This window comes from Dendrobium catenatum, unplaced genomic scaffold (genome assembly GCF_001605985.2).
Source record: "Dendrobium catenatum unplaced genomic scaffold, ASM160598v2 original_scaffold_274930, whole genome shotgun sequence".
Taxonomy (NCBI): domain Eukaryota; kingdom Viridiplantae; phylum Streptophyta; class Magnoliopsida; order Asparagales; family Orchidaceae; genus Dendrobium; species Dendrobium catenatum.
In genome coordinates this window covers 346,357-367,488 of record NW_021593325.1, presented here as the reverse complement: position 1 = coordinate 367,488, position 21,132 = coordinate 346,357, and the positions used below count along the sequence as shown (strand labels likewise).

Sequence of the window (21,132 nt, the reverse complement as noted above, 5' to 3'; positions counted from 1 at the left end):
GGCTGATCTTCGTTCGTCACTATATTTCAACCTGACGATTGATTGTTGTAATATGATCATCCTCAATTTATAGAATAACCCAGTCATTTGTAATCTATTCAAACACTATTGGAATCATTTCAAGTGGACATGGCCCCATGGTTTTCCCTTAAACATTTTACATGTAAAAACTCTAGTGTCTCATATGAATGTTATATACCCATCTTTCATTTGTTTGTGTGCTAGATCTTCTTATAAAGCTAAAATGTTAAACTTTATATTTCTCTACCGACGTGAGTATTTCAGGACGCAAACAATTTGGGGCCATCTATGAGAACTTCATTCCTAACTAGGGACAACTTTTGCACCAATCTCAAAAGGTCATTAATGTCAACATCTTAACATCAATTTCATAGGAATTAGATGTGGATTGGGAGGCAACCTTGATTGAAACAGTGGTCAAGACGGTTTCTCTAATGCTTCCAAATCCAAGACAATATATTGGAATACTATTTTTAATAAAGCTTCAAATAAATGAAATGATGCTTTCAGTAAATTGAAAAAATTGTGCAGTCTCTAACTCGACTTCTACTTATTGGGCAAGGTCTTAATCAACCTAAAAAATACTGTAACGATCTAAAGATAGATCTTTTTTCACATTTGATTAGAGATACATGTGGCATTCGCCCTCTCCCAATAAAGACATAATTGATCAAAGGGGGATTTGATCCGAGCTCTTTCATATAGGTTAATATCATCAAACAATACTTTGATTAGTAACATCAGATATGTCAAATATCTTAAGAGGATGTCAATTAAATCTTAAAATATTTGATTTGAGAAATATATAATATTTATTGTGACTCAATCACTAGATGATCAATCACAGGGGGATTCGATCTGGTCTATTAAGTTAATGTCACCGAGTAATGCTTTGACAAATAATTGTTGATAGGTCATACATCCTTGGTAGATTCTCTCGATCTCTTTTACGCAGGTTAACGTCAGTGAGCAAATCTCTGATAAATAAGCTCAGATATGTCATACACATATTGTGGATTATTTTAGCCTCTTTTATTCAGGTTAACATCATCGAGCAATGCTCTGAAAAATAACATCGAATAGGCCATACATCTTTGATGAATTCTCTCTACCTCTTCTATAAGCGTTAAGATCTTTGAGCAATGCTCAGAAAAATATCTCTTAAAATTTAAACATCGTTATAAATTTTCTCATCCTTTTTAATACAAAGCAATGCTTTAACAAAAAACTCCAAGAAGGCTCACATATAAGGTAGCCTAAATGAAATGCTAGTAATGAGCAAGGTTCTCACTAGAAAAACTCCTTGAGAGCAAGTGATTGACAAGATCATCATTTATTCAAAGACCTTATAATGTTAAAAAGCTTTAAAAGGCACAAGTATACAAATACCTTAGCAGGCTAAAAAGCCTCAAAAGGTACATGTATACAACAACCTTAGCGGGCTAAAGAGCCTCAAAAGGCAAATGTACATAAAAAACTCATAAGGCTTAAAGCCTAAGAAGATAAACACTTCTTTGATTATTTAAAAATCTTAGAAGAATAAAAGTTACCAAATGGATAAATTCCTCTAATCTAGTTGCTTTAACCGTGTGGCAATATATTAAAGTATATATCAAAGATGCATAAACGACTTTGTTTTCTTTAGGGGACAATTTCATTTAAAATGAAAAATAAGCTTTGAGTTCATACAAATATTTCAAATTCATATGCAACGTCATTGGATTTACATAACAAAATTATATATTAGATTCGAGTGTGTATTCATTTTCACCAAAAGTTAAAATTAAAATTACAACAACGTCATTTGTGCACTTTAATAAATCAAGATGAACAAAAAAACTCATTTCAAACCATTAGCCTCCACTTACTTGAAAACTTGAGTGTGTTGTTAGATTATTGTGATCAACACAATTTTTTATCCCTTTAGTCTGGATATCTGTCTTCTACCTCCATCAGCATACTTCCTCCAACAAAATGAAACATCTCTTTCATCAAGAAAAGAGCGAAACCCTGACAAGCCTTTGATTATTTGAAACTTTTTATATGATGCTAAACTGCTTCCATCGGCACACCACCTGACCACATACGTCAGGTCATTCATTATTCTTCTCTAGTTATCATTGTTTCTTACTACTATTAACAGAGTACAACTCAATCATCACAATTATCGACCCTTCGCTTGATATCCACCATTGATCATTCACCTCTTATACGCCATCATCAACCTCTTGCTCGGCTACTATTAGCATCACACCCTCCAATTATCTCATTCAACTCACCACTCAGCCACCAACTGATATCTGAATTCCACCTAATAGTCGATCACTTCCAAACTTTCACCTGGATTCTGATTGCCACCAAACTTTCACCCAACTGCCTACTGTCGTCGCACTTTTGCTCAAACATCATCAAAATTCCACCCGTTTGTTGATATCAATATTTTCCCTCCTTGGTGTTATTATCGTAGAATCTTTTCAAATCGCTATTGCATGTAAGAGTAGTTGATCTTCTTCTATCAAGGATTGTTTATTAAGAGAATAAACTCTCATCGTGACTTGATAGGGTGTGCTACATATTCAAGATTGTGGAATACCTTTATTGTAAAAAGGATGAAGGAAGAAAGGAGTAGAATAAATGACGCAATTTCCCCCTGCTCCAATGGGGTTATTTAAATATGAAAGAGGAAAATGAATATTCGACTCAATCCAAGCCCAAATGAGTTTAAATCAAAGACCCAAAGCACATTTGGAAGGTTCAATCCATAATTTGGATTACTAAACAGTTTTCAAATATGACGCACTTATAATCAAATCGAGCGGCTCGACAAGATGAATCCAACGAGCCCAAGATTGTTGAATTTTAATATCATTAGTGCCTTCAAATGCCTGATAAAAGGTACATAATCAAGGGATTCAACATCGGGCGTCCACTCAAATCACTCCCAACTTACCCCTGATATTCCTTATATATTTTGGTCATGCAACTCTCATAAAACTATAAATAATACCTAATTTCTCTTAAAAGGGGACCCCAAGCAAGAAGCAAGAATCAAGAATCAAGAATCAAGAAGAGAAGGAAGAATAGAAGGAAGAAAATGAAGAGAAGGAAGAAACTCCTCTTCGACCACCGATAGACTTTCACCCGGCAGCCGACTAACGTTGGAATTAAGCAAGGAGGCAAGTAGAGAAGGAAGAAGAGAAGGAAGAGACTCCTCCTCGACCACCGCCAGAGTTCTGCCCGAACTCCAAGTGGCGTCGAAGTTCCGCCCACCTTCAAGTGACGCCGGAGTTCTCTTCGACCTCCAAGTGTTTTTTTAATATAATCATGGATCCATTCTCCTTGCTTTAATGCAGCGATCCGCGAACAAGAGGTGAGAGCAGCGACTAGAGTGAAATTACTGGGTTTGATTTTTAATCGGAGAATGTCGTTGAAGATATTCAGAACCTCTTCAAATCTGGAGCTTTTCATGCAAAGATCAATAATCAAATTGAGGTGGTGAGATCCTTCACATCAGGTGGCATCTGGTTGAATAAATAACGAGCTTCGTCAATCCGAGAAGCAACAGCATAGCCGCCGATCACTATATTCCAAGTGATTCCGTTCTTCAAAGGACATATATCAAATAATTGCCTCGCAATCTCCAACAAACCATGTTTCGCGTACCCATCAATCAAACAGCTCCAAGAAACCACATCTCTCTCAGGCATTTTATCAAATATCTCCCGCGCTTCTCCCACAAACCCCGCACCACCATTCTAGCAAGGATGGTGTTCCACGAAACAACATCTCGCTGGGACATTCTGTCGAATACAAGCAAGGAAACTAAAAGGGAGCCGATTCAAATATAGACATGGATCAATGCGTTTTGGGTGTATCGATCGGTTTGAAGGTCGCGCTTGATGATTTGGCTGTGGATCTACCGTGCATCGAAGGAAGCAGATATCGCAGAGCAGGCCTTGAGGATGGAGGGTGCAGAGAAGTAGCAGGGACTATTGCTGCAGGTGTGGACATCAGAACCTTTGAAGGCAATTGCCCTCTAACGCAATTCATTGTTTAGTAGAGATATTTTTTTTTAAAAGACATATTTAAGCATAAATTTTTTAGTTGGTAGTAAAAAAATCACGATCAATAGACTAAAAAGAGTTACGTAAATAAAGATTTTTCACCGATTGCGATTTTTGTAAACTTTTGAGAAAAATAATCAAATGCGTACCTATAACATAGGTAAACTTGGAATTCATAATCTCTTAGTTGATAGTCAAAGCTCCCAACTAAGAGATCAAGACGAGTTGCATATATTGTGAAAAAACTATTTTTTTTTTTCAATTGAATAACTAGGGGACACAATTCATATGTAAAGAGAAATATCATCTTAGTACTAATTAGTCAATAATTATTCAAGAGATGGCATTCATTTGCTCTTAAGTTGTTCTTCTTCAACAATATCATACACGCATTATATACTTAAGATTTTAATCCAAAGCCCTTTGATTGGTGATCAAAACTTCTAACTAGCAGATCAAGATGAGCTGCATCAATTTGGCAGATGAAAGTGGCCATTTGCATATCATAGTTATGATATGCGAACTTTAAGAATTAACTTGGGAGTTTGTTTGATTGCTTGGTTTCCAACACTTTTAAAGTATTTTCATGTCTTCAAGTTCTTCATTTTAGTATGTGATGATGCATACTAAATCATCCTGCAATACTTGATAGGATAATAGACGTGAATCATAAGCTAGTTGGTGACATGTTATTAATTTGATTAAGTAATGTAGATTAACTCTTCATGCATAATAATTGTTGATTATTAAAGGCTCAATTGCTTTGGTGACCCCTATTTGTAATTGAGATATTTGCTTTGAACTATTTTTTATTATCAACAACATAACTCTACCCCGTTCTGGCAATAATAAGCATACAATATATATTGATTTAAAAGTTTATGCAATTTAAGAATTTATATTGCATATAAAAACATTAATAAAACACCATAAGGTAAGATTTAAATGAATGCTAAATCATACTTTCAATATCGCTTTTAGTGCAACAAGAAAACTCTTAGGCTTCATTTTGGACGGCTTTCTTACTGTAACTTTTTACTAGAATGTTGTTTTTGAAAACAATGAAAAAAAGGTCCTAAAGGTCCTAAACGAAGCCTTAGGGTTGGATTTTTTTTCAAGAAAATGGCTAGTGATATATCATCAAAAATTAACCTTGATCAGGCACGAATTCAGAGACAAATTTAAGTTGAAAACTTTTGAAGTTAAATTCAAGATCATTTGAACTCTGATTTTAGCAAACTTTTAGTCAAACCAAAATGTCTCAAAAAGACGAACCCAACAACACCAAATTCGTCCCAATACGAGCTTGAATGGGTCCAAATAAAAGACCCGAAGTGCATTTGGAAGGTTCAACCCATAAATTGGATGACTAAACGATTTCTAAATGTAACATGCTTATAGTAGAATCGAGCAACTCAACGAAAAAAATCCAACAAGTCCAAGATCGCCAAATTCTAATATCATTAAGACACTTAAATACTTGATAAATAATCTATGGTAAAGGGAGTCGATATCGATCATCCATTCAAAACACTGACAACAAGCCCTTGATCTTCTCTCTATTTGTTGATTATGTCACTCAAAAAAAAAATATATAAATAGGCCCCTCATTCTTCATTGAGGGGACCCAAAGCAAGGAGGAGAAGGGAGAGAAGGAAGAAAAAGAAAACAGAATTCTCTTACCACCATACTCCTCGACTATCGATTATTGTCGGCATATGCTCAGCCACTGACTGACACCGTACTTCCACTCGACCACCAGCTATCTCCAGACTACCCCTCGACCGCCAACTAGCACCTAATTTTATCCGACCATCGAACGTCGCCGAATATCTGGATGATCTTCGTTCGTCACTATATTTCAACCCAACGATTGATTGTTGTAATATAATCATCCTCAATTTACAGAACAACCCAGTCATTTGTAATTTATTCAAAGACTATTGGAATCGTTTCAACTGAACGTGGCCCCGTGGTTTTCCCTTCAATAGTTTACATGTAAAAACTCTAGTATCTCATATGAATGTTATATACCCAATCTTTCATTTGTTTGTGTACGAAATCTTCGTATAAAGCTAAGATGTTAAAATTTATATTTCTCTACCGCCGTGAATATTTCAGGATGCAAACAGTTTGGGGCCATTTATGAGAACTTCATTCCTAACTAGGGACAACTTTTGCTCCAATCTCAAAAGTTCATTAATGTCAACATCTTAACATCAACTTCATAGGAATTAAAGGTGGACTGGGAGGCAACCTTGATTGCAACAGTGGTCAAGACGGTTTCTCTAATGCTTCCAAATCCAAGAAAATATATTGGAATACTATTTTTAATAAAGCTTCAAATAAATGTAAGGATGCTTTCAATAAATTAAAAAAATTGTGCAGTCTCTAGATGGACTTCTACTTATTGGGCAAGGTCTTAATCGACCTAAAAAATACTATAATGATCAAAAGATATATCTTTTTTCACATTTGATTAGAGATATATGTGCATTCGCCCTCTCCCAATAAAGACATAATTGATCAAAGGGGGATTCGATCCGAGCTCTTTCACATATGTTAATGTCATCAAGCAATGCTTTGATTAGTAACATCGGATATGTCAAATATCTTAAGAGGATGTCAAACAAATCTTAAAATCTTTTATTCGAGAAATATATAATATTTATTGTGCCTCAATCACTAGATGATAAATCATAGGAGGATTCGATCTGGTCTATTCCACACAAGTTAAACGTCACCGAGTAATGCTCTGATAAATAATCGTGGATATGTCATACTTCCATGGTGGATTCTCTCGATCTCTTTTACACAGGTTAACGTCACTGAGCAAATCTCTGATAAATAAGCTCAGATATGTCATACACACATGGTGGATTATTTTAGCCTCTTTTACCCAGGTTAACATCATCGAGCAATGCTCTAATAACATCGGATATGTCATACATCTTTGATGAATTCTCTTGGCCTCTTCTATAAATGTTAAGGTCATCGAGCAATGCTCATAAAAAATATCTCTTAAAAACTAAACATCATTATAAATTTTCTCATTCTTTTTAATACAAAGCAATGCTTTAACAAACAACTCCAAGAAGGCTCACATATAAGGTAGCCTAAAAAAAATGCTAGTAATGGGCAAGGTCCTCACTAGAAAAACTCTATGAAAGCAAGTGATTGACAATGTCATCATTTATTCAAAGACCTTATAATGTTAAAAAGCCTCAAAAGGCACAAGTATACAAATACATTAGCAGGCTAAAAAGCCTCAAAAGGTACATGTATACAACAACCTTAGCGCGCTAAAGAGCCTCAAAAGGCATATGTACATCAAAAACTCATAAGGCTTAAAGCCTAAGAAGATAAACAATTCTTTGATTATTTAAAATCTTAGAAGATTAAAAGTTACCAAATGGATAAATTCTTCTAATCTAGTTGCTCTAACCGCGTGACAATATATTAAAGTATATATCAAAGATGCATAAACGACTTTGTTTTCTTTAGGGGACAATTTCATTTAAAATGAAAAATAAGCTTTGAGCTCATAAAAATATTTCAAATCCATATGCAACATCATTGGATTTACATAACAAAATTATATATCAGGTTCGAGTGTACATTCATTTTCACCAAAAGTTAAAATTAAAATTACATCAACATCATTTGTGCACTTTAATAAATAGAGATGAACAAAAAAACTCATTTCAAACATTAGCCTCCACTTACTTGACAACTTGAGCGTGTTGTTAGATTATTGCGATCAACACAATGTTTGATCCCTTTAGTTTGGATATCCGTCTTCTACCTCCATCAGCATACTACCTCCAACAAAATGAAGCATCTCTTTCATCAAGAAAAGAGCGAAACCCTAACAAGCCTTCAATTATTTGAAACTTTTTATATGATGCTAAACTACTTCCATCGGCACACCACCTGACCACCTACGTCAGGTCATTCATTATTATGCTATAGTTATCATTATTTCTTACTACTCTTAACAGAGTACAACTCAATCATCACCATTATCGACGCTTCGCTTGATGTCCACCATTGATCATTCACCACTTATCAACCATCATTAACCTCTTGCTCGGCTACTATTAGCATCACACCCTCCAATTATCTCATTCAACTCACCACTCATCCACCAATTGACATCTGAATTTTACCTAATAGTTGATCACCTCCAAACTTTCACCTGGATTCTGATCGCCATCAAACTTTCACCCAGCTGCCAATTGTCGTCGCACTTTCGCTCAAACATCATCAAAATTCCACCCGTTTGTTGATATCACTATTCCCCCTCCTTGGTGCTATTATCGCATAATCTTTTCAAATCGCTGTTGCATATAAGAGTAGTTGATCTTCTTCTATCAAGGATTGTTTATTAAGAGAATAAGCTCTCATCGTGACTTGATAGAGGGTGCTACATATTCAAGATAGTGGAATACCTTTATTGTAAGAAGAATGAAGGATGAAAGGAGTAGAATAAATGACGCAATTCCCCCTGCTCCAAGGGGGTTATTTAAATATGAAAGAGGAAGATGAATATTCGACTTAATCCAAGCCCAAATGAGTCTAAATCAAAGACCCAAAGCACATTTGGAAGGTTCAATCCATAATTTGGATTAACAAATAGTTTCCAAATATGACGTGCTTATAGTCGAATCGAGCGGCTCGACGAGACGAATCCAACGAGCCCAAGATTGTCGAATTTTGATATCATTAGAGCCTTTAAATGCTGATAAACAGTACACAATCAAGGAATTCAATATTAGTCGTCCATTCAAATCACTCCCAACTTACCCCTGGTATTCCTTCTATATTTTGGTCATGCAACTCTCAGAAAACTATAAATAACACCCCATTTCTCTTAAGAGGGGACCCCAAGCAAGAAGAGAAGGAAGAACAAAAGGAAGAACTTCTCATCGACCACCAATAAACTTTCACCCGGCAGGCGACTAACACTGGAATTAAGCAAGGAGGCAAGTAGAGAAGGAAGAAGAGAAAGAAGAAGAGAAGGAAGAGACTCCTCCTCGACCACCACCGGAGTTCCGCCCGAACTACAAGTGGCGCCGGAGTTCCGCTGGACCTCCAAGTGATGCCAGAGTTCATCCCGACCTCCAAGTGATGCCGGAGTTCCGCCCGACCTCCAAGTGATGCCGGAGCTCTGTCTGACAATCGAATGACACCAGTTTCTGCCTGATCGCAAACTAACGTCATAATTCTGATATCAGGTTGTAACTGAATTTCAATCCGAGAGTTAGATTATCGTAATCCGATCGTCCTAAATTTTAAGGACGAGTCAGTCTCTTGTAACGTAAGCAAACACTAGTGAAATTATTTCAACTGGGCGTGACCCCGTGGTTTTTCCCTTTTCAGGGTTTTCCACGTAAAAATACTTATGTTCTTTCATCTTATGTTTATTTGTTGGATATCAGTACAATACTAAGATGAATTTTTTTTTTAACTCTATTGACTCGTATGTTCTAGCTCGAAACAATTATAAATATATATTTATATAAATAATAAGTTTATTAAAAAATAGAGACAACATAACTTTTAGTCTTTTATCTCTCTCCAGCTTTTTCTCCGCTCTCTCTGCATTCCTCATCTATCTCCCCGCCCACACATTCTCTCTCTTCCTGCGCACACTCTCTCTCTCCTCGCCCACACTCTACCTCTTTCATCTGATTTTCTATGTCCAGAAAATGCGCTTAATTTAATAGCGTATTCTTAATGCGCTTAACTTTTGTACGCATTCTAAAATGCGTCAGAATATTCAGCATATTTGCTTGTTTTTAAATTAATTTCTAACCACGCTTCTTCAGCTAAAATAGGAAACAAATACCCTTGTTCCGAAAATTTGGCCAAAGTCCTGTCTATCTTTATCTCTCTCTTTACTTCTGCGAAACTTCGTCTTTTGGTCTTGTTGTGCTCGCCTAGTCGACGATCGCACTGACACACCCTAATATCATCACCGGAGGTAAGCTGACTGAGAGATCAACGAAGACAGCAACGGCCTGGATTTTTTTCTCTTTACAATCGCGCGACTCGGAGCAGCAGACGGTGGTACCGATACACTTCACATAAATTGTAAGGTAACTTGTTAATTGTGAACGCTAACACCGCAAGTCCTCTTTTATCTCCACAACTACCGATATTTCAAACCGGTGAGGGTTTTTGTTAATCCACTTTCCGATATCGTTCTTAATTTACACAAGGGGTTTTCGAAGTTTTGTCTGACGATTCTGCTTTTGGACTCTAGGTTTCCATGGGGACTGCATGCAGGATTCCTTCGTTATGTCTTCTGGTACCAGTGCTATTGCTTTCTTTGCTCCTTCCAGCCACATCGGATGGATTGGTGAAGATCGCGCTGAAAAAGAGGCCGCTGGATGAGAACAGCAGGCTTGCGGCTAGACTGGCCAAAGAGGAAGCGCTGTCGCGGGAATCTCGAAAATTTGGGCTCAAGGAGGTTCGGGACGGATCGGAGGAGGACATCATAGCGCTGAAAAACTATATGAACGCGCAGTACTATGGAGAGATTGGCATCGGCTCGCCCGCGCAGAAGTTCACAGTGATATTTGACACTGGTAGCTCGAACCTTTGGGTTCCATCGGGAAAGTGTTACTTTTCTGTGAGTAATCTTGGGGTACTTTTACATTGTTTAAAGTTTAAACGAAGCATCTAATCGCTTTTCTCGATGTTTAATGGTTCCCTGCTTTTGTTTTCTAATTAAAAATAGCATGTAAAATGAGTTGGGAGCTTTATAAGGTCATGATTAATGGAACTTGCAAAATTTCTTGAGGAGTAGTATCTGTTTTATCTGAGCATTTAATTTAGTTGTTGATTTGATTTCGTTGATATGTTTTATTATGGTAAGTATTTGTGATTGAGCTAGCATCCGAATTTGTTAACTTTATATTATGTGCAGATTGCTTGCTATCTTCATTCAAAATACAGGTCAAGCAGATCAAGTAGCTACAAGAAGAATGGTTTGTCTATTCCTTATGAATTTCTTTTTATGTAGTTTTAGCAGAGCTTGTATTTGATTTGAAGTCTTGATTTTGCCACTGCTTAGTATGTTTACAATTTTGAAGTTGCAACTCTCAATAAGTATGGAAGTAGAAGAAGTGTTCATAAAGAAATCGGCAAGTTTCTAGGATATGGATATTGATGGCGCTGAATATTTTCATGACACTAAAACGTCTATTGTATAGAAAGACTATGTGTGGTTGTTAAATTGAAACATAATGTGTTGTAAAATATTTGATAAGATTCCGTTGGATCTATTTTGTTCAATTAACAAAACTTTATCCAATGGAAAGCATATTCCAATCAATATATAGAATTATAGAATTTTTTTTTTTGCTTCAGAAATGAGAACTAGCAAAATCACATATTAATTGATTAAGCAGAAATACAACAATTTAAAAGAGAGAGTTTAATTCTTTAGAATCCTTCCTTTCTTCAAATAGAACAATCAGATATGGAATCAGCTAGATCCTTGAAATGCCTTTTTGAATCACCCTCCTTAGTTAAATTTTATATCTTTACAGTTGTATAGCGGAATGGGTGACTTCAATTTGGTAGGCTCACATGGGGTGCTTCCAGTAGTCATATAAACCTACGGCACCTTTTTGACTACGTGGACTTTACATATTTTTGCCTGCGCCCGCCCGTTGTTCTTTGTCATTTGTTGTCTCTATGTTGAACAATGAAGATGCACTAACATGTTTCCTAGAGATATATAGAGAGAATTTTGGTTAGATGAAGTTTGAACTTTGAAATGGTTATTCAAGGGAAATTGTCGAGTAAAGTTTATTGAGCATGCAATTAGTGAATATAGTAGGTTGAATTGTCTTGGGTATGTGGAATAAAATGAAGAGGTGGCATTATTGATTTAATATGATTGGAGATGGACAATGTTCAAGCCAAACTTATGTTTCAAGAATTTGTTGGAAACCATTTTGTTGTGATTGAGCAACTTTAATTGTTGTTTAAATGGAATGGACGGTTAAATAGAATCCTAAAAATCTATATCAAATTGCTAAGTTGATACCACCAGTTTTGATGACGATAAATCCTTGACAAATAGAGCTGATTTATTCTTGTTTAAATCTATCTGATTTATTTTCTTTATTTCTTGTATAATCAAGGTTTTTGTATCACAAACTGCATGACCTGAGTTTTATAATCTTGACATGATATAGATTTCTTTGAATATTTTTTAATTTTGAAGGGACATAATTTTATTTCTTTTAAAGGTTGTTAAAAAAATGCAAAATTATGGGTTTGTAATCAAAATAGAGTTGATTAATTTTACTAGTCATCCTATATGAATTGTTTGTTAACTTCTTAGTAATATCCTGTTTGTTGCATGCATGCTGCTTGTTTATCAGTAGGCAACATAGCTGATTATTTGAGTCTTGTCCCATGCTTTATCTTTTTGTTTTTTAATTAATCCTTGCTAATTATAAACATTCATATTCGGTGAGAATAATTTAAGGATGTTGTAATGATGATTGTGTACCATTTTTTTTTGCAGATTCAATGCACCCTTTCTAAAGTACTCTTATTGTATTTATTTATACATATTCACCTATGATTTTAGCAGACAGCACAATTTATACTGTGGTAAAGGATGGTTTTTGTGAAGTTGCGTGCCCTACCCTTTTTTTTTTCAATGACCGTTCTATCATTGAATTTATTAATTGATCCTCTTGACAAGTAACTAATATGATTTTCTATTTTCTGAGCAGGGAAATCTGCCGCTATTCATTATGGAACCGGATCAGTTTCTGGTTTCTTTAGTGAAGACCATGTCACAGTTGGTTCCATTGTTGTGAAAGAGCAGGTCTGTATTGCAAAAGCTTTGCAATTGCGGTAAATTGTTATAATTATATTTACTTTGTGGATTAGATTTTCATATATAATACTTGGCAGGTTTTTATTGAAGCAACTAGGGAACCAAGTGTTACTTTCTTGGTGGCAAAATTTGATGGCATTCTTGGACTTGGATTTAAAGAAATATCGGTTGGTAATGTTGTTCCTTTATGGTAAGCATGCCAATTTATTTTATTTTATTTTTTACTGACTTTTTTTTTCACCATGAAATGCTTTGAGTGTTTTGAGTTAGCATGGTTGGATTCATGTTGACAGCGGTTTTGAAGAAATGCTTTTGTTTTGATGATGGCTTTATGAAATTAGGCTTAGATTATTTAATTATTTGTTTCAGTTATTTCATTTAAATTAGGAATTCTAGATTAATTTAAACTGAAATTAGTATTAATTATTATTATTATTATTTTCATAATTTTAGATTTGAATTTGAATTATTTATGGTTATATGCTAGATTTGATTAGATTTGCTCTCAATTACTATTTTGATGTCATCTTGTCATGCGTTCTTTTTGTATATATATGGATTCATGGCTTGTATTGTGGCATTAATTTGATGACTTGAAAATGAAGCCTTTTCTATTCTCCTGTGTCTTGATGGATTTTTTCTTTCTCCTATTGTCCAACTCCAAAGCAATTGGTATTATAGCTTTGGTTTGATTCCTGCATGCTTCTTGACCCCATTGATCTTGTGCAAACCCTTGTATGCTTGCTTTGCATTTACCAGGACCTCACTTGCATGTGCTTGCATAAGGCTGTGCACATCTGTGTTTGCCTTGTACCTTCACCCTCTTGCTTGCATGTTGCACCACATTCATCCTTCTCATCCTGCAAAAATCCATTCCCATTTAAGTTTGACACACATTCTTGCTTGTTTTGCTGCCTACACCTACATGCACGCCTGCTTGCATGCTCTTGTTATTGCATTAGTGCTTAATTATATCTCACTTTAATTTTGTTCTTGCTGCTTGCTTGCAAGCATGAAATATCACGTGACTGGAAACTAATGTTGACAAATTTTGCATGCGATTCCTTTTACTTGCTAAAGCCCAGCAGCTGATTACTTGCTTCTCTTCCGTCTTTTATTCTTTTTAAAATCATACATGCTATACTTGATGATGCCACACATGAAAACAAGTTTAAGGTTTATTTTTGTAATTTGATTTAAATTAGAAATTAGTCAATTGTCCTTTTGGATAATTTTAATATAGGTTTGATGTCGATCTTATTTATATCGATGGTTGTATCAATAGAGGGGTTAGGCCTTGTAATGATTTGGTGAAATTGGCTGTTAGAATGATCTGATATTAAAATTTTGTTGTGGCCTTACCTTTGGTTATCTCACACTTCTAGGGTTTCTCCTGGCTACTTTATCTCTACTTCTGGTTTCCCTATCTTTGGCATGTAATTCTTCTTTTACCCAATCCCCTTCTTCTCATTGCCCGTTCGGTTTTCTTCTAACATTAGATTCATCTATCTTTATCTTCAAATGCCTAAATCCATACAAATTGGTATTAGAACTTGCTTTACATCTTGACCCACATTGCTTTTGCTCGTGATTCCACAACATTGCTCTCCTCTTCATGTTTGTATCTCAACCTTGCTCTCCCCTAAATTACTTTTGATTTTTTATAAACTCATGCATTGTGTCTTCCTCACTTCGATCCCACTTATGCGAATGTGCGTCATGGGGAAAATATTTCGTAAAGAGTTAAGGGACCATTTTGGTCATTTTCCTTATTATAAATTATAATTACACCAAGGATGTATTGATTTGATTATTGGGTTGTTAAAATAGTTGCCAAGATTTAAGTTATTTGTGATAGTAATGATACCATGAAGATTGATGCATGATAAAACCAGGATGGATAGATTATGAAATGTTTATATCAGATGAACTGTTGGCGCAATATGTTTTGAAGGGAAATTGAAAACAAACTTATGGCTCACTTGGTTCTTTTAGAGGAACATGCTTCGGAAAGTGATGATTTTTGTTCTCATTCATTTTCAAAGTGAAGTTGAAATCTTCACTTTGGGGAGTTTTGAAGTATGTGATGTTTAAAATTAATATTGATTTCTAACTAAATCCTACCAAATGAAGGAATCTAGCAAACTTAGTGTTTCAAAGCGTGTATCTAAATTCAAGCAACCACACGAGCTCTTAGTTGGTTTGGACGTGTACAACTAATGAATTAATAGTGAAAAATGCACCCATTAGATGAGTTGACAAAATGTATGTGGAGCAGTATGAAGAAGGATGGAATTAAGTTGGTATGGATAGGAATTGTTCAAAATTCTGGGAAAGATTGGTTTAACACCTCAGGTGAGCTCAGCAGGAACAAATTGAAAAAAAGTGATTTATGAAACTGTCCTCAAATTCTTGGGACTAGGCTAACAATGTTGATTGTCAATTTCTTGTTTTGAATTTCAATTGTAAATGTTTAGGTGTTCTCAGGTCACCAGCTCTAAAATATTGTCATAACCGCATAAATAACTTACCAAATGTATAGACCTAATGCATGTAGAGCCCATATTTGAGATAAGATTTATGATGTTGATGATGATTACGTGAAATGTCCTGTTAAGCTGTAGCATGCAATATTGAGATCCTACTTTCTTTTTCAGTATTACAGGGCTCACTGAACTTTACAAAAATGTTCATATATGTGTTGTTTCAGAATACCTTTTCGAGTAGAATGTTTGGGCCGGAATTTTATGTTGAATGGAAATTGCAAACCATTTTCTAACTTTCATTTTCATTCAGGTACAACATGGTTGATCAAGGTCTTGTCAAGGATCCTGTTTTCTCTTTTTGGTTTAATAGAAATTCGGAGGATAGCGATGGGGGTGAAGTAGTGTTTGGAGGATCTGACCCTAATCATTATGAGGGTGAGCACACGTATGTCCCTGTGACACGAAAGGGCTACTGGCAGGTGGGTTTCTAATCCACCTATCAGATTGACTGGATATATATAATTCGTTTTCATATTCAGTTGCATGGTTTATATTACTAATTATTGTTTTTTAAATATGATTTTTTCTTGCTACAGTTTGATATGGGTGATGTCCTTATTGGTGATCAAACAACTGGTAGCGTTTCAAATCGTCTATTTTTCTTGTAAATTAATGCATTCTTACTTCTGACTTGATTCTGCTTGAAATTGTGATTTCCAGGATTCTGTTCTGGTGGTTGTGCAGCTATAGCTGATTCTGGAACTTCTTTGATTGCTGGTCCTACAGTAAGTGAAAGTCTATAGCTGCCAATAACTTGTCTATTATTTTTCCTCGCTATTCCTTATAACGAAATCTGTTGATTTTACCTAGAGATTATGGATAAAAGGCTCCTAATTCTTTTGTAAAATTTTTTTGCTTTTCTCAATATTAACTATTTGCTTAATTTTTTTTCATGTTTTCCTGTTGATGCTTTCTTGGAGACGGTATATATATATATATATATTAGTTTTTTATTTACAGGAAATTGCTCAATATTAATACCATCTTACTATTGAAAGATAGTTAAAAAGAAGTCATTTTGTGCGTGTATTCTAATTCTTAAATATGTTTGTCAGTTTGTGTTTATATGCATCTGTCTATGTTTATATTTACATCTCTTTTTCTCGGTGCTCAGTTCCATGAATAATTGTTAATTTTGTATCTTTCCATGCTATTATATTTCTTTTCAAAACTGCTGAAATATTGTGTTATTTGTCACTTCAAATTCTTGCAACGTGTTTGTTGTTTGTTTGTTTTATTAAATATGTATGTCTGCAAGTGTAGAACTAACTATTAATGGGTTGTTTTTCATTCACTTATGATTATGTTCATAAGTTTTGGAAAGATGGAGCTGTACGTAATTTCATAGTGGCATTTGGTGCAGCATATTTGAAAACGTGCTTTAAGAAATGAGGATGGTGCTTACTTTTAAAAATGGTGCTATTCAATCACTACTAGATTATTATTATTTTTTTTTGCAATTGAAAGGTTATTTATTGAGAGTTTATCTGTCATTTCCATTGTATTTGATAGGGATGCTAGGTTTGTCAATTAATTTTGAAAAAAAAATTATTAAAGTTTTTTTGGTATCCAACTAAAGCTTTCATCTGCCTTCACCCAATGATTGATGGACAAATTGAAGCTTAAATACAAGTGTGGGAAATCTGCTATGTTGTTTTCCTAACAATAGTTTAGAAAGCTGGCATTTATTATTTCCTATGATTGGGTGTGCTTTTAATATTTTGGTAGACCTACCAATGGAAAATCGTCCTTTGAAGTGTAGGGTAGAACCCAGGATACCTATAGATCTCATATCATTACCCGTGAATACATTTTATGATTTTTTTCTTCATTTGTTGATGTGTGCATAATATACTTTCCAATATAAAAACATAAATTAATTCACAAATGAAATATGTAACTATGGTGGATGTCCAAAGGAAATCACAAGAGTATACTAAAGTTTATTATATGTTAGTTCACCTTCCCCCTAAAACATCTAATGCATAACAAATTTAAGAATCTGGGCTCATGTACCTATAAAAAATATTAGAAAGCTTAAATCATATTATTGATCAGAATATTATTGCTGAGGATTTAATTTTATATATAGATATGCTTTTGAATAAAGTTTTTGCAACCCCACTAATGACACTAATTTCAAAGTTTTGTAATTGAGGTCAGTTGAAGATGAATATGAAATGCCTTGCTCCTGACATTCTTTCTCTCTGTTGATCCTTACCGCTTCTCATATTCATGTGATTTATAATCTAAAGTGGCCTTAATGCCATGGAAATCAATGGTATGATATAGAGAGAATTGCAACGATTTTCATAGATTTAAAAAAGAATGATTTAATTCATGAACTATTTGGTGGCACTAAATAATAGGGAATATATTAGTTTGAATTGCTTTTTGAAGGTCTGAATGTGGAAGGTTTTGTTAGTATGTCTTTAGGGCAGAATACGGTCGTTAGAAGATATGTCAAATAAATAACATGGTTAGGAACTTGTATAAACTTATCAACCATTGTCAATAAGTCTTTTACACTCAAGAAGAATGAATGAATCTAACATATTAGAAGAATGTGGGATAAGTTTAATAATGATGATGTTAGGTTAGAAGGATTATTATTTTTTTTGTAATTTCATATTCTAATTTCTGAGTGCGCTCTTGTAGATATCTGTATGCATGTCTCCTTTGTGTGCACAACTTAAGAAATTTTTTGTAATTTTGTACGTTCCATCATTTCAATTCTCTATTATTAAATTTTTTTTTTTTTTTGAAGGAAATGCCAAATTGCATTAAAACCAAAAAACAAAGAAGTTATTACAAACTACTAAGTGATAAAAAACTTATCACAATCCTCCTTTAACAATTGAAGAAACATAGGAGGAATATTATTGTAACCCAACTCTTCCCAACAAAAATCACCTTCTAAAGCATGATTAGCACAAAAATTAGCTAATTTATTGCATTTTCTATTTGCAAAATGAAAAAGAAACTTACCAAATCCATCCAAGAATGAAATATCTTCCATTCCTTCATTTGGATCATTTCGACTCTTTTGATCCACTACCTTTTGCAGATGCTTAATAACATTGATGTTGTCACTTTCTACCAAGATTCCTTTAGCATCCAACATCCACTCCATGATGATCATCTTCAAGGACCGAAAAGCCATCAACTCCAAAGTACCATTATCCCAATGGGTGCAAGATACTCCAAAAGCAAGCAAAAATCTTCCTTTAGAATCTCTAAAAACTCCTCCAATTCCACCAACATAAGACTTTGTTAAAGATGCATCAATGTTGACTTTAATCCATCCTGGGGAAGGAGGGTGCCAAAATGAGGACAGCTGATTCAGCTGGTTAACACCCCAGTGATCCACGAATAGATTAGTGTCGGCATTAGAAGCAAAGCTAATAGAATTAGCAGCTAAAGTATTCAAGCTTAGCTCACGGTCACCATGCTTAATCAGATTTCTGCTTTTCCATGACCAATAAATCATAGAGCAATAAAGTTTTGCTATAAAACTATTATCCACTATCAAGCGTTCTATAAATCTTGTATGCTTATAATCAAATTGAGATACTCCACAAAATGAATCCAACAAGCTCAATATTACTTAATTTTGACATCTTTAAGACACCTAAATGTTGAAAGAATGAAATTTGATCAAGAGAATCAATATAGACCATATGATGAAGTGCTCCTATATGTTCCTTTACAGAAAAATTAATAAAATTAATATATATTATAATTCATATGAAGATAAATATTCTATGCATTTAGAAAACTAAATGAGTCGAAGAGAAGGCTAAGAAGATTAATAGTTTATGATGTAAATTATGGTATGCGGGTAGGAGTCATACTAGAAATAGTATATGGGTGATTATAGATAAGAGTTTGAAGAATATTGATATAAAAATAAATAAAATTGGAGATAGAATTATAGTTTTAAAGATTGTTGTTGATGTTAAGATTATTAATAAGATAAGTGTTTATGCTCCTCAAGTAAATTTGGATATGTGTTCAAAATTAAAATTTTGAAATAACTTAGAAGAATTAATATAAAAGATACATTTTGAAGAAATAATTTTTATTAGAAGAGATTTAATTGGACATGTTGGTTGAGAGATAGATGATTTTAAAAATATTCATGATGGTCATGTGTTTGGAACGACAAATGAAGTGATAAGTCCATATTAGATTTTTCGTCAGATTATAATTTTTTAATTGCTAATATTTTATTTAAGAAAAAAGATGAACAATTCATCACTTATAAAAATGGATAGAATAAAATCTAGATTGATTATATTCTTATAAGAAAATTAGATCATTTAGATTACAAAGATTGTAAGGTTATCCCAAGTGAAAATTTATGTACCCAATATCGATTATTAGTTTTGGACTTTAAGATAAAAAAGATAGAAAATAAATAAAATAAAATAAAACAACATTCTAGGATTAGATGGAGCATTTAAAGAATATTTACAAAAATATTTTTAAGAGTAACATTTTAGATCTAAAGATTTTATATATGCATGAGTATGCTAATGTTATGTGAAAAAAAGTGACTAGTGATATTAAGAATATTGCAAAAGATATGCTTGGAGTATTAAAGGGAAAACTTCCTAATAAAAAAAATAATTAGTGGTGTAATCCAAATGTGTAAGAATAAATAAAAAATAAAAAAAATGTTATAAAAATGCTTATAATTAAAAAATATATAAAGAGTCACGTAAGAAATCTAATAAAGTAATATGTGATGAAAAGTTTTAAATTTTAATGATTTATATAATATATTAGATACAAATGAGAGAGAAAGATATATGTATAAGTTAGTCACACAAATAGAAAGGAGTAATAAGGATTTAATTCAAGTGAAGTGTATTAAGGATAAATATCAAAAATAATTTTTTATATAAAATGATATTCAACAAAGATGGATGGGATATTTTGCTAAACTTTTTAATGTAGAATGTGAAAATATGATTGACTTTAGTGACCTTAGATCCCTAAATGAAAAAGAAAGATTTATGTTTTATCGATGTATTAGTAAAATCGAAGTTAGAGAGGGTTTAAAGAAAATGAAGTGTGGAAAAGCTGTTGGACATGATGATATTCCAATAAAGGTGTGGGAACACTTAAGAGATGAAAGAATTTTTTGGCTTATTAAACTTTTTAGTACTATTTTGAAGACTAAAAAGATGTCAGATGAGTGGAGAATGATTGTGTTAATTCCTATTTTTAAGAATAAAGGTGATGCGCAAGATTGTGTGAATTATAGAGGAATTAAGTTAATGTGTCGTACTTTAAAACTATGTGAGCGAGTTATGAAGCGTAGGTTGAGGCATGATAATAATGTTTCTCAAAATCAATTTGGATTCATGTCAGGTAGGTCTACTATGAAAGTCATACATTTATTGAGAGACTTGATGGAGAAACATAGAGAGAATAAGAATGATCTGCATATGATATTTATTAATTTAGATAAAGCATATGATAAAGTTCTAAGATAAGTGCTATGGAGAGTTCTTGAAAAGAAAAGAGCTAAGAATGCATATATTCAAATCATTAAAGATATATAAGCACGAGTTAGTACTTGTGTTCAAAAACAATGTGGTTTGACCAAGTATTTTCTTATTTC

At 33.8% G+C, this 21,132-nt stretch overlaps 1 protein-coding gene across 2 annotated transcripts; it reads left to right on the top strand.

Annotated features, from left to right (window-relative positions):
• Window positions 1–10,025: 10,025 nt before the first annotated feature.
• LOC110098713 (aspartic proteinase oryzasin-1-like) lies at window positions 10,026–16,298 on the top strand. Of its 2 annotated transcripts, none has more exons than XM_020825626.2 (8): window positions 10,026–10,186; window positions 10,354–10,722; window positions 11,020–11,080; window positions 12,848–12,942; window positions 13,032–13,144; window positions 15,751–15,919; window positions 16,037–16,076; window positions 16,161–16,298. In XM_020825626.2, the coding sequence occupies exons 2-8, from the start codon at window positions 10,360–10,362 to the stop codon at window positions 16,241–16,243; spliced, it is 924 nt and encodes a 307-aa protein (XP_020681285.1). In that variant the 5' UTR covers window positions 10,026–10,186; window positions 10,354–10,359; the 3' UTR covers window positions 16,244–16,298. The 2 variants fall into 2 exon arrangements, with proteins under 2 accessions (XP_020681285.1, XP_020681284.1); XM_020825625.2 differs by having other exon boundaries at window positions 10,028–10,258.
• Window positions 16,299–21,132: the final 4,834 nt, after the last annotated feature.

What these genes read in the sequence shown, in the direction of transcription:
- LOC110098713 (XM_020825626.2), top strand. Translation starts at nt 10,360, where the DNA reads ATGGGGACTGCATGCAGGATTCCTTCGTTATGTCTTCTGGTACCAGTG. An exon ending in AAGTAGCTACAAGAAGAATG is followed by an intron (nt 11,081 to 12,847) that starts GTTTGTCTATTC and finishes TTTTCTGAGCAG; the next exon opens with GGAAATCTGCCGCTATTCAT. An exon ending in GGTAATGTTGTTCCTTTATG is followed by an intron (nt 13,145 to 15,750) that starts GTAAGCATGCCA and finishes ATTTTCATTCAG; the next exon opens with GTACAACATGGTTGATCAAG.